Source organism: Gordionus sp. m RMFG-2023, chromosome 3 (assembly GCF_954871325.1).
Source record: "Gordionus sp. m RMFG-2023 chromosome 3, tfGorSpeb1-WG-v2, whole genome shotgun sequence".
Classification (NCBI taxonomy): domain Eukaryota; kingdom Metazoa; phylum Nematomorpha; class Gordioida; order Chordodea; family Parachordodidae; genus Gordionus; species Gordionus sp. m RMFG-2023.
Window position 1 is genome coordinate 16,758,558 of NC_088777.1, and position 13,998 is coordinate 16,772,555.

The 13,998-nt window shown below is 25.2% G+C and overlaps 2 protein-coding genes across 2 annotated transcripts in view; one reads left to right on the forward strand and one right to left on the reverse strand.

Annotated features, from left to right (window-relative positions):
- The window catches only part of LOC135926178 (CD151 antigen-like), a 29,574-nt gene extending 15,845 nt beyond the window's left edge, over positions 1–13,729 (forward strand). Inside the window, exons 5-7 of the mRNA XM_065461930.1 lie at positions 10,229–10,387; positions 11,869–11,952; positions 13,244–13,729. Coding sequence (XP_065318002.1) covers positions 10,229–10,387; positions 11,869–11,952; positions 13,244–13,324 — 324 coding nt within the window. The 3' untranslated portion in view covers positions 13,325–13,729. The remainder of the gene's footprint in view (positions 1–10,228; positions 10,388–11,868; positions 11,953–13,243) is intronic.
- LOC135926177 (zinc finger MYM-type protein 1-like) lies at positions 711–3,430 on the reverse strand. Its single transcript, XM_065461929.1, has 5 exons — positions 2,626–3,430; positions 2,297–2,586; positions 2,103–2,253; positions 1,756–2,060; positions 711–1,713 (listed from the first exon to the last, which is right to left on the reverse strand). The coding sequence occupies exons 1-5, from the start codon at positions 3,423–3,425 to the stop codon at positions 1,466–1,468; spliced, it is 1,794 nt and encodes a 597-aa protein (XP_065318001.1). The 5' UTR covers positions 3,426–3,430; the 3' UTR covers positions 711–1,465.
- Positions 13,730–13,998: the final 269 nt, after the last annotated feature.

Genomic DNA, 13,998 nt, shown 5'->3' on the forward strand with positions numbered 1-13,998 from the left:
CTCTATTCATTTTATATTTTATATAATAGTTATATTTACTTAAATGTTTTTATAATTCTTGTGCAAAATATACTATATTCTTTATTCTAATATTTTATATAAAAGTTATATTTACATAAAAATTTTTTTTATATAATAGTTATATCTATATGAATGTTTTTAATTAATATAAAGGCATTAGTATTTATAGAATCAAGCTATACCTCTTTAAAATTACTCATTTTGTTTTTTTTACTTAATATAAAGGTATTAGTAATTATAGAATCAAGCTATACCTCTTTAAAATTACTCATCTTATATTTTTTTACTAAATTTTTGATATTTTTTTATAGTAATGTAAATATGTTATCTCATTTAATACTATTATACAGCGTCTACATGGCAGAAAATTTGATGGAGGCAACCCCCATCCCAAATCTACCCCTACCCCCCTAAAAAAATTTCGCGGCCTTCGGCCGCGATATTTGCCTTAATCAAGAAAATCTTATATTAAGTCACTATTTATACCCTTACAAACATTCAGACCTGCTTTGGAAAAAAAAATTTACAAACTGATAACTATTGTTACTATCCGTTTTCAATTAACTTATATTTAAGTAGGTAGTGCAATCTTTTCATAATTTGATTGATAATCAATTTATTTTCATAAAAATTAATATAATAGTATTAAATGAGATAACATATTTACATTACTATAAAAAAATATCAAAAATTTAGTAAAAAAATATAAGATGAGTAATTTTAAAGAGGTATAGCTTGATTCTATAATTACTAATACCTTTATATTAAGTAAAAAAAACAAAATGAGTAATTTTAAAGAGGTATAGCTTGATTCTATAAATACTAATGCCTTTATATTAATTAAAAACATTCATATAGATATAACTATTATATAAAAAAAATTTTTATGTAAATATAACTTTTATATAAAATATTAGAATAAAGAATATAGTATATTTTGCACAAGAATTATAAAAACATTTATGTAAATATAACTATTATATAAAATATAAAATGAATAGAGTATATTTTGCACTGGAAATATAAATTTTTTTATGTAAATATAACTTTTATATAAAATATGAGAAAAAAATGAATATAGTTGCACTGGAATTATAAAAACATCTATGTAAATATAAGTTTTATATAAAATATTAAAATAAAATGAATATAATATATTTTGCACTGGAATTATAAAAACATTTATGTAAATATAACTATTATAAAATATTTAAATAAAATGAATATAGTATTATATTATGCACCGGACTAGAATGATATAAAAAACTATTAAATTAAATTTACATTATTAAAAAGGCGTATATAATTAGCTGTGAAAAAGATATAACTTATTTTATTAATAATTTAGTTAATCTTTTAGACGTAGATGCAAATCGCGTTATAATGTCGTCTATTTTAAATCTTTCAAAAACATCAATTTCGCTGGATATTAGAAGTAAATTTTCTAAAAAGGGGTAGAAATTTTATTCCGCATTCTAGTTTTATTTATTTTGACTTTGCTCATCACTCTTTCGGCTGAACAAGAAGTAGTTGGTAGAGTCAATAAATATTTATATAATAAATATAAATTAGAATAAGAATTTAATTTATTTAAAAGACGATATGGTAGTATAAATGAATATTTTATCCATTTTTTTGTATTAATTATGTTATCGTTATTGATATCTTCCTCGGTTTCATCGTTTACAATACCTTTAATTATATATAATTTTAAATAAAATATCAATAAATTACTTTCATCAATATATAACCCATCATTCTTTTTTATTTTCAAAAGATCCTTGCAATAAATGATTGCTTGTGAATCCAAATATAAAGATCGAAAATCATTATATTCACGAGCAATATCTTGAGCATTTAATTGGTAAGTATGACAAATTTGAGATATTTGCCACCCTTCTATTCTATCATTGGCTATAATTCCAGCTGGTGTAAAAAGAGATATTTGAGATAAAAAATTTAAACAATCATAATTAAATCTTTCATTTAAATCATTAATGATTGTATCAAGCACAGGGAAAAATATTTCCCTTTTATATCTATAATGCTAAATAATAATTTTAAATCTTTTTTTATTCAACTTGTTTTTTTTTTGTTTAACATAATTATTGAATGCTGTTTGATCAAATTTGAATATTGATTTTATATTATGCAATTCCGTTGTAACATTATTCTTTTTCAAATAACTGTTAGATAAGGAATGCAATTTTAAAAAAATATTATCCCCATTAGCTACATTTTAAAATTATTTATAGAAATCGTAACTAATTTTAACCTCTTAGTCTTTGTAATTTATTTTTTGTGTGTTGTATTAATTTAGTTACCATAGCCAAATCATTACCAACTGCCTGCATTTCAATACAAGCCTCATGTGTGCATTTCAATATTTCTTTCAAAATAAATAGACTTAATATGAAATCTTCATCCTTAATTCTTGTTAATAATCCATCGGCAATAGAAGAGGTGCTTGGGTCATTAGAATCTTTTAATTCATTTAATGATGCTATAATATGTTCATAAACATCTAAAAAAATTTCTACAGCTTTATAAGATGATGACCAATTTCTAAAAAAAGATAAGTTACATTAAAAATATTATATTTACCTTGTTGTATTTTTTATTCTTTTAAGAGATTTTTTAGACTTTGTCATTTGATATTTAACAAACACTCCTTGACGTCTTACCCCATTCATGAAATTATATAACTCATCCAATATTCCCATTACCTTTTTCATTTCTATTTTGCATCCACAAACATGAGCAACTACTAAATTGAGCCTATGTGCATGGCACCAAATATATATGGCTTTTGGAGCCTCTTTCAATATTAAAGCCTGCATTCCTTTGTATACTCCTCTCATATTCCCTGCACCATCCATACTTTGCCCAACCATATAATCAAGAGGAAGACCAAGATCTTTGAACTTAGAAAAAACATGTTTCTTTATATTTTCCCCGGTGGTTTCTGATGTTGTAAAAACATGGATGATCCTTTCTACAGGATGTGGATGCGGATCATCTTCTATATATCTTACAAGTAAAGCAATGCATTCTTTTTTAGACACATCATATGTTCCATCTAATATGATGCTATAGGCACAATTCTCTTTAATTTTTTGAATAATACATTTTATTATTTTTATCTTAATGACTTCAATAATTTTTTTCACATGGCCATATGACAATAAATTTATATAAGGTCTTGAAATTTTATCTGATTTTTTTCTCCTCAATTTTTCGTTGTTATCAATGTATGCCCGTAAAGTTGGAACCGTTTTTGCCATTAATTTTATGAGGCACATAAAATTACCTTCATTCGAATTAGTGCCCCAAAAGGCTATGTTACATTTTATAAGGTATATAATGGCATCAATAATATTATGAACTATATTACGATTTTCCATTATTATATCAAAGATGACTCATGTCTCTCTAAGTCACGCTTAAAATTTTTCCAATTATTTACTCCAAGTTGAGTCCAAAAAGTATTGGATTTAGGGCCACCAAACATAAGACAATAAAGACAAAAGACTTTGTCTAAAGTGGTGCTATAGGATAACCAATTTCTTGGTTTGAGGGAACCATCAATATTAACCTTTTTATAATAGGATATATTCATGCTCCTATTTAAAAGTAGAAATAATGGATGCGTAAAAATTAATAAAAATTAAATTTTTTAAAAACCTTTTGTGAGTAACAGGATATTGAAATATATTTGAACATGGCTGACATGGGCCTATGGAAATTATGAAATTAATCAAGATATTTGTCATTCTAAAGAATATGAAATGAAAAGGGTCATTAGGCTCCTTTTTTTTATATAATTGAATAATATTTGGGCCTTTAATGTTTGAAATATTTTGGCTTGCATTGGGATTGATAATTGGATGAAAAAAAGATATAATTGGGGAATTTTCAATAACTTTGTGTGTTTGCTAATTATTATTAAAGAGTGTATAGTTTTATTTAAATTAAATACCTCATCATTCAAAATCAGCAGATCACTGGAACTGGGCATTGTATGAGAAGATAATATAATTTGGGAATCTTCAGTAAAAGATTTGTGCTAATTATTAAATAAAGAATAATTAAAATTTGTTTATTCATGAAAATATCTGAATATCCTCATTTATTCCCTTCAAAATTATAAAAGAAATCTTATTTAAATTAAGTACCTCATTATTCAAAATCAGCAGATCACTGGAACTGGGCATTGTATGAGAAGATAATATAATTTGGGAATCTTCAATAAAAGATTCATGCTAATTATTAAATAAAGAGTGGTTAAAATTTGTTTACTTATGAAAATCTTAATTTTAATAAAAATTTTATTCTTAATTAAGATATAGAAAAGTGGAAAATATTTCATAATTTATTCACTTCAGAATTATCAAACAAATCTTATTTAAATTAAGTACCTCATCATTCAAAATCACCAGATCACTGGAACTGGGCATTGTATGAGATAATATAATTTGGGAATCTTCAGTAAAAGATTTGAGCTAATTATTAAATAAAGATTAATTAAAATTTGTTCATGAAAATATCTGAATATCCTCATTTATTCCCTTCAAAATTATAAAACAAATCTTATTTAAATTAAGTACCTCATTATTCAAAATCAGCAGATCACTGGAACTGGGCATTGTATGAGATAATATAATTTGGGAATCTTCAATAAAAGATTTGTGCTAATTATTAAATAAAGAGTAGTGAAAATTTTAGGCAAATGACTTATTTTATTCTTAATTATAATATATAAATTTTTTTTTAACAAAAGTTGAAATATTTAAATATTCTTATAATTTATTTCCTTCAAAATTGATAAAGGGCATAATAAAAATGTACCTATATATTAAAAATCTTATCTTTAATAAAAATTAAAAGTATTATGCTCAAATTATAGATGAAGAATTGGTTTCTACTAATTCACAAAATTTAAGGTTATTTTTACTTATATTTATTGTCATGAATTAAAATAATATATATAAAAAATTACTTTTTGGAAGTAAGATGTTATTGATTTTTTTTGTAACTTGGTTTCAACCCCATTTGTGATATTGAATGGAATATCTTTATTTAAGGATACCCAATTATTATCCTTTTTGATAGCTATCTTTGTAAATTTGATATCAGATAACTTGACATGAGGATGTTTATGTTTATAATGGTTATTTATTTTGTCACTTCTTATTTTAGAAGTTTTACAATTAATATAGTCACATTTGACTTTATATATTGTTTTGTTACTTGGCATCTAGAATAAAAATGAAATAAATATTTAGATAATATTTTTTTACTCACTGATGGCCATCAAGAATGATGGAGAATCATAATTTTATCCTTTATTTGACGGTGGATGGCTGAATCTTAAAATTCTCCTATCTTATGAGGTGTGATTCAGAAATTAAATTTATATTTGTTTAAATGAGGGTGTAATTTTAAAATTTTCCAGTGGTTTTACAAAATATATTAAAGAAATATATATTTAGATATTTTAATATATGTGCACAATAAATTTTTATTCATTTGTATTATATTTTTAATCTAAAAAATATATTAAAATCTTTTAAAATAAATTCTTATTCATTTGTATTTGTAATTTATAATCAAAAAAATATATTCTAGACCCTTATTGTTTTTAAATTAAAATTCATAAATATACACTCTATTAACATATTTTATAAAAATAATGAAAAATTTACTGATTCAATCATCATCATATAAAGGAAATTTATTATGCACCCATCATTGAATAAAGAAGAAAATTCTGATTACCAGTCATTCATAATGGACTATCAGCTATTAACTTATATTTTTGATAATGTTTTCTTAAAAGATTCCTATTATATTATATGTAAGCTTAATGCATGGTCACAAAAAATATAATATTTTTTGTTATTTATGCCAAAACAATCATGGATCAATATTTCCTCCATTATACACTTCACAATTGATTTCTTTATTTCTTAGTGTCCAACAATTTTTAGAAATGTATGATGCTTTGAAATCATAGTTTCTTTAAATTAACAATCCTAATAAATTTTGCAAATAATTGAAAACAGGCATATTTGTGATTTGCCCATTCATTTATCTTCAAATAAAGTCTGAGAAATGATATATTTTAATCATTGAAATTAGAGACCTTCACTGGCATTGATTTCTTCATCCAGCCTAGGTCATAAGTAAAAATAATTTTCAGGCCCAGTTCATGTTTAATGGAAATCCAAACCCAAACCACATCATAGGTTTCAAAGATTATTCCCAAGCCATATCCAAAAATTTAATTTATTGTTAACAAAAATAAACAATATTTCAGTATATGGAATCACTTTGTCAATTCATTTAATTGAAATCTTTTCTTAAATCAATAATCAAATGAGAGGAATAGATTATCTGTTCATTCTCCCAAGATTTCTATAAATATTTAGAAAAAAGGCCAAATATATTATGGAAAATTTGATGTTATATAAAATTTATCTAATAATGAAATAAAAAATTTATCAATTCTTTTAACAAATTTTTTATCACACAATGGTTTTCACCTCTCACTTATAATTTTGTATATAATTTACACTTACCTCAAAGAATCATTTATCATAAATAGAAATCAATTATGGGTCCAACCTGATTGCCTCACAAAAATGTGGTAATATTTACCCCATTGAAAATGATTATTTAAAAAATTATTAGCAAAAATAATTGCCATGGTTCAAAACCCAGATAACTTATTAAGTATACATATTAAGATTAAATAAAAATAGCTTCATTCTTTATTATATTTATTTATCTATCATCAAATTAAGGAAAATGCAATTATATGCTTAAAAAATTACCTTTTTAAAATCCAAAAATGTTTCTTTATATTGTTAATTGAGTAGGATTATCTTATCATAAAAGGGATTCTTTATTCAAAAGGTCCTTATTATAAAAAAATATATATTGATAATTTAAAATTGATACTGTGAAAATCTAAATCCCATTATGTAAATGAATTTTCTAAAAATTTAAAAAAATAAATATAGTGTATAATATTTATAAATTGACAGATATCTTTTCTTTAATTGACATTTTTCAGAAAATCAACGATAATCATATCGATTATTGGATTTAAAAATATCATAATACAAGTCAAAAATTACCCTCCAAAAATCAATACCTACCCCCCAAAAACAAATGCCTACCCCCCAAAAATCAATATCTACCCCCCAAAATTAATACCTACCCCCCAAAATGCCAATATTTTTTGGAGGCATTTGTCTCCTACCCCCCCGGCCATGTAGACACTGCTATTATATTAATTTTTATGAAAATAAATTGATTATCAATCAAATTATGAAAAGATTGCACTACCTACTTAAATATAAGTTAATTGAAAACGGATAGTAACAATAGTTATCAGTTTGTAAATTTTTTTTTCCAAAGCAGGTCTGAATGTTTGTAAGGGTATAAATAGTGACTTAATATAAGATTTTCTTGATTAAGGCAAATATCGCGGCCGAAGGCCGCGAAATTTTTTTAGGGGGGTAGGGGTAGATTTGGGATGGGGGTTGCCTCCATCAAATTTTCTGCCATGTAGACGCTGGTTGTAACACTTGCCATAATTATTGTAAAAATAATTTTGATATAATTTAAAAAAATATATTTATTAATTTTTTTTATGGTTGTGTTCATAACTAGTTTCAAACAAAACTTTATCTAATTCCATATCTAATCAATTTTATTGTATGAGATTAGAAATTTTCAACCAGTCCACATCATCATATTGTGCACAGTACTGATATATTTTTTCTTTGGCAGGTAACTTAATAGATGACCTTTTCTTAAAGATACTCACCAAAGTGTGAAATAATTTGGATATTAAACCGTGTCTCGTCCAGGAACAATACATTTTCAAAAGAAATATTTTTCATTTTGTCACAATACTCTTTTTTCTTCTATCGGCTTCTTTCCCCTATTGATTTGATGCATTTTGATATAGCAGAATCGCTCATTTAATGTGAGGGTAAATGTTCTATTATATTTTTTATGGTAAAGCCGTTATTATTACCAAACAATTCAGTAATTAGATTTAAGTTCTGTGTAGTTCTTTTTCTTCCTACCTCTTTGTTTAATTATATAATTAGGTAAAGGTTCGTCATAAAGAAAAGTTTTCCGCTTGAAACGATAAACGGACGAACAGATAAATTTAAATCATGGGCTATTGTCGTTATCGGGATGATCGCCAATTGGCTTATTCAACGATATTTTAAACTATTCAATCTTTTTTTCCCTCTAATTACCAATTTTTTCCTTCGCAATCTGATCATGGGATCAAAATTTGTCGATTCTAATAAAGATGATTATTGCATATTTTGATAAACACATAAGAGAATTCAATGGATGGCTCAATAATTTTGATATCTATTTGCTATATCAGACAAAACCCCAGAGGAAATTTGATATTTTATCAGATGTTTATAAAGTTAGTAAATAATATTAAATTGACATACTAGAAACTGTCGATATATTCGAAATACTAGCGAGTGAAATTCGAATATTAGAAAAAATAAAAATTATCACAATTTGAAAAATAATATATTTTTCTCAACATGTTTTTTCATTTAATTACGACTTGTAAAATAACTATATAAGAATGTTGTAAATGAAAATGGCTGAGTAAGCCAATTGATGATCAACTCAACCCTATGCAAAGAGAATATCACATGATCTAAATTTATCTGTTGTTTCCATTTGTCGTTGAGTAGGAAACTTTTCCTGAATATTAAAATAACCCTTTAACTAATTATATATTACAACAGCGAGGTCGGGATAAAAAGGACCACACAGAACTTAAATCAAGTATAATTGAATTGATTGGAAAATATAAATGCCATAAAAAACATAATAGAAAATTTGCCACCACATTTAAAAAATCAGTGATTCGGCAATCTCAAAATGTCTCATATAGGCAGGAAAAGGGTTGAAAAAAACCCGATAGGAGAAACGCTCCCGATGTTATTCAATTTCGGAAGGAATATTATGAAAAAGTGAAAATATTTTATTTGAATATGTATTCTTCCTGGAGGAGACTGGATTTAATATCCATGTTATTTCACACTATGGTAGGGCACCCTGAAGACCTTTCGTCAAATAACCTCCTTCCAAGGGAAAAACATATCGATATGCACAAGGAATAGATGGGCTAAAAAAAATATACGATTATCGATGGGGTCTTCACGTCGATAAAATTCAAAACCTACATCGTTAAATTATAAATAATTCTCCTATTTATCGACTGAGGTTTAGGAGAGAATTATCAAAATCACTTTCTTTCGTCAAAATTCAACCCGATATATCGGAGTTCTTAAAAAATCAATTAATCCTTAAATTATTAATAAAATAGAGATTATTGGGGTGGGGGGGGGTGGTTAAATCTTTTAAATAGTTTTTTTTATGATTTCGCAAATTTTTATTCTCATAACAGAATACGGTAAAGCTTTAATTGTTTAAATTTCTAATTTATTTTAAATATTTAGTATTTATATATATAATACATGGAAGAAATAATCAATTATCTTTCATATTGGTGACTTTTAAAAAATTTGAGGTATTCAGTTTCTAATATTTTTTTAAATTATATCAAATGTTTTTTCAATAATTATGGAAAGTAAAAGAACTTTATAAGTAGGAAAGAAAGAACCGTGTTTCGACCCAACCCGTAATTAGTTTTACCCGGCCCCTAAAATATATTTTGTAAAAGTTTTTCATCACGTAATAAAATTATATTAAGTAAACGACATGAATTAGCCTAAAGTGGTAGATATTAATGAAATGAGTACATTAATAATTTAGTATAATTTTTAAAATCGAGCGTGAGCTTAAAAAAATGCAAACCCCTGTCGGGTTTATAACTATTTATTTTTAATCACCCCGAGCCGGGTTTTTTATAAATTTATTTAAATTATATCAAATAATCAGTTGGTTAATCTTTATAATAGATCGTTTAACATAAAAAATTTACATTTCCTGATTTGGAAAGAGTAGTGCTTTCAAATGGGTTGAGAGCATATCTCCACCCTCTTAACTAAAATCGGTTTTTGATAAAAGAACTTAGAAAGGTGTAAGATCTCAACTCTCACTACAACCCTGCTTGCAAAATATATTTTTATATGTTTACCATCCATTAACGATTATTATATTTTTTTACTTATCATGTTTGCTTCAGCACAAATGTTGCGGTGTTGATTCTTATATGGATTGGAAAAATAGCTCTTGGTTTCAAGATAATCGCCTCTCGATAAACATTACCGTGCCGGACTCTTGTTGCAAGACTATCACTCCCTTCTGTGGCGTCAGAGACCATCCATCCAATATTTATTATGATGTAAATTTTACCTTTTCCGAGCCAGTCATTTGTGGCTGTCAGGGGTTTTAGAAATCTAGTCTAATTTTTAAAAGTTTAAATTATAATTAGTAGGGCTGTGCCGATCCATTTATTTTTCACCGATTTGATATTTATACTGATTTTTCACCACCCCTATTTGAACCATGTAATTAAGAAATCAATATTTTTTATGCAAAAAATCGAATTATGCATAATTTAATTTTTTTTATTTCTACAATTAAGACTATAATTTTAAAAAAATTATATTTTAAATAGATAAAAAAAATATTATAATATAAAATAAATAATACATAACATAAAATAAAATAAAATAACAAAAAAAAACTAAGATCGGATATATTTACACCGATCCGATATTTATATTGATTTTTCACCACCCCCCTTTGAACCAAATGTAATTAAGAAATCAATATTTTTATGCCAAAAATCGAATTATGCATTTCATTTAATTTTTTTATTTCTACAATAATTAAAAAAATATATATTATAATAGATAAAATAAATATATTTAATAATATATCCATTTTATGTTGGTATGAATTTTAAAATTTAATATATAAAATTATAATATATTAGATTTTTTTAAATAAAATTTTTCCATAATTCAGATATCATATTTAAAAAATTCTTTTATTTAATGTATAAAATAATAAAATTGGCGTTATTATTTAAAAATATTTAAAATAAATAAAACTAGGGTCCTTTCTATTTTTTATAAAAAAATAAATAAAATGTAAGGGGTGTTGTGCATTTGCATTTTTTTAAAAAAAATATTTAGAAAATATTATTAATGTAAAATAAATATACATAACATAAAATAACAAAAAAAGGGGAAAAGATCGGATTGGTTTTTACAGATATCGGATCAGATCGGTTTTTACAGATATGGATTGATCCGATATTTTTAGAAAACGCTAAATATCGGTGCCGATCCGATATTTAATATCAGCACAGCCCTAGTTTTTTACAGGTATTGGCCCTATCCGATACTTAATATCGGAACAGCCCTAATAATTAGATTTAAGTGGGAGAACTGCCCTATCCTCATTAATTTAAACGAAAATGGGTAGCCATAATTTAAATTTTTTATTTTATCCCATTTTTTTTAACACTTATATATGCTAAAGTTAAAAATTGACTCATTTGAATTTAATGTTAGTAAGATACCCGCTAGAAGATATTCTTGGAATTTCTATATGAAAGCGAATTATAACGGGAGAATTTAAGAATTGCGGATATGTAGATTTCATTACTTTGTCATTAATTATTGTTCACTTTCAATTTCATGAAAAGATATCTAAAATTAATTTTGAGGGTTTTTTAAAATATAAATAGATATAGGGTACTTCGAAGGATAAGGATAATTTGTTCCGCCCATAATAACCAAGCAATAATTAGTTATTTTTTTAATATATTTTTTTAAATTTTATGTTTGTAAAATATATTATTTTAATCAATAGGGTTGTATCGATAAGTTCGTTGCTATGCTGAAAGAGAACCTCATTTTGATCAGTTCCGTCGGAATAGGATTCTGCAGCATTCAAGTTAGTTTTAATAGTTATAAAAAAATAGTTAATAACTTTTAGGACTAATGATTAATTATCATTTATTTTATGTTTTCGAAGAAAAAATTCTCTTGTACTACCACTGAATTGGATCGTGTGCTGGCATTATATGTGCAGCAGGGATCCGAACCGTAACGAATATTGGTTCAGGTTCGTTCTTAAGAAATAATAATATCCGTATGGTTTGAACCTTTAAAACCTGGTTCAAGTTTTTTCACACACCCCTAATTAGAATTATGCAAATTGAAGTGCACATCTTTTAAAATTTTGTCCCTATTCCCAAAAATATTATATATTGAACTATATAAAATATTTTTAATATTCTCTTCTGTCAAATTATATTTATAAAGAGATGATGGAAATAAATCTATGATTGAGAACACTTCTATAACCTCGGTGGCTGGCATAGACCAATAACAATATACTAAAATATCTGAAAATAGATACTATCAATCAAAATCGATTATTAATGTGCTTTAAAATAGTTGGGGTATCAAAAAGTTTGAACCGTTTCGCATATATTTTTAGAGGTTCAAGTTCGAATGACAAAATTTTTAACGGTTCGGTTTAGGTTTTGTAAATTGTTTAAAGGTTTGGGGATACCTGGTGTGCAGTCGACAAGATTTAAACTTGTATTCAAACACATATAAATATTATAAAATAACTAATATTTGAACTATAAAAACTTTGACTTTAAAAAGATAATTAATTTTAAAATGTAACTGGTTTTAAAATTTATTGTTAATCCTGATTCATGTAATCGTTAAAAGATTGTAAACATTCGTCTACTGTTCATCATTTTTACCCCGTGTCTAAAATATCGTCTAAATTTGTTTATATTTATTTAGGCCCGTAATAACTATGTCCGTGTGTATCTTTGGAAGATCATTGAGGTTGGTCAAAACAGCAAAAGCCATTTTTGAAAGGTCCTAAATGTGTACTGATTGTTAAGAGAAATGCTCAACACACAATCCAATACAATGGTAGTAGATGAAAGTGTTATTCAGTTTTGGTTGCCATTAGGAACGAAATTGGCGCAGCAAGTTAAGAGTTCGAGATCAAACTTGAGAAAAAAAATTTTAGTCCTTTTTTGCAGAAATGGATATTATATTAGGCGTCGGGTTTTTTTGGATGAAATCAAGCATATATAAATAGCTGCCGCTCCACTTCTAATGTCAAATTTGTTTTTGCAAAAATTTTTAAAAAATGGATTAAAATGTTTAAATATTAAATTAAAATTTGACCCTTATAATTTAAATAAAATAAATAGATTTTGGGACTCGTATTTTCCACGTGTTTGGTCGTTAAGCTGAAGAAATTTGAAGGCTTTACAGGTCTCTACGCCTATTAAATCACTTATCAAACTATCGATTCTTATAGCTTTTTAAAACTAGTTGAAAAATTCTCATTATAAAGAAACAACCAAATCAATATTTTTTACCAAGATACTTTTTTAATTTTATCTATATTAAAAAAATATATTTTTTTTATAAGAAATTTATTTAATTTTTTTGATATGTTTATATTTAAATTTTATGAATTTTTTTATATTATGAAGATGCAATCTCGAAATTTATTCTTCCAATTTGTGCTATATAATCATTTTTTTATCATTTTATTTTAAATTATAAAATTATTCTAACTGTTTATTTATGCAATTTTTTTGATATATAACTTACGGCAAATTAACACTTAGACCATTTTTAAGAAAATGATATAATATTTATTATTTTATTGTTCAAACAAGGATTTTTTTAAAAATATTTATATATATAAACTTTTTATTCCTCTAATAAATTATAACCTTCAATATATCATTTATAATAAGATGTATATATTGATCAAATTTTATAAATATAAATGATAAATTATAGTCTTGTTAAGTACTTCAGTCTTTAATAGGCTATCAGCTAGGCTCACCCAAAATTCCATACCACATAGTTATCGCCCTAAATCAAACATTTTATTTATAAGTAAAGATTTTAATTCCTAAAATTTATTTGAAGATTTGCTAAACTACTATGA

What these genes read in the sequence shown, in the direction of transcription:
- LOC135926177 (XM_065461929.1), bottom strand. Translation starts at nt 3,425, where the DNA reads ATGGAAAATCGTAATATAGTTCATAATATTATTGATGCCATTATATAC. An exon ending in TAAATTACAAAGACTAAGAG is followed by an intron (nt 2,254 to 2,296) that starts GTTAAAATTAGT and finishes TTTAAAATGTAG; the next exon opens with CTAATGGGGATAATATTTTT. An exon ending in GTTAAACAAAAAAAAAACAA is followed by an intron (nt 2,061 to 2,102) that starts GTTGAATAAAAA and finishes TTAGCATTATAG; the next exon opens with ATATAAAAGGGAAATATTTT.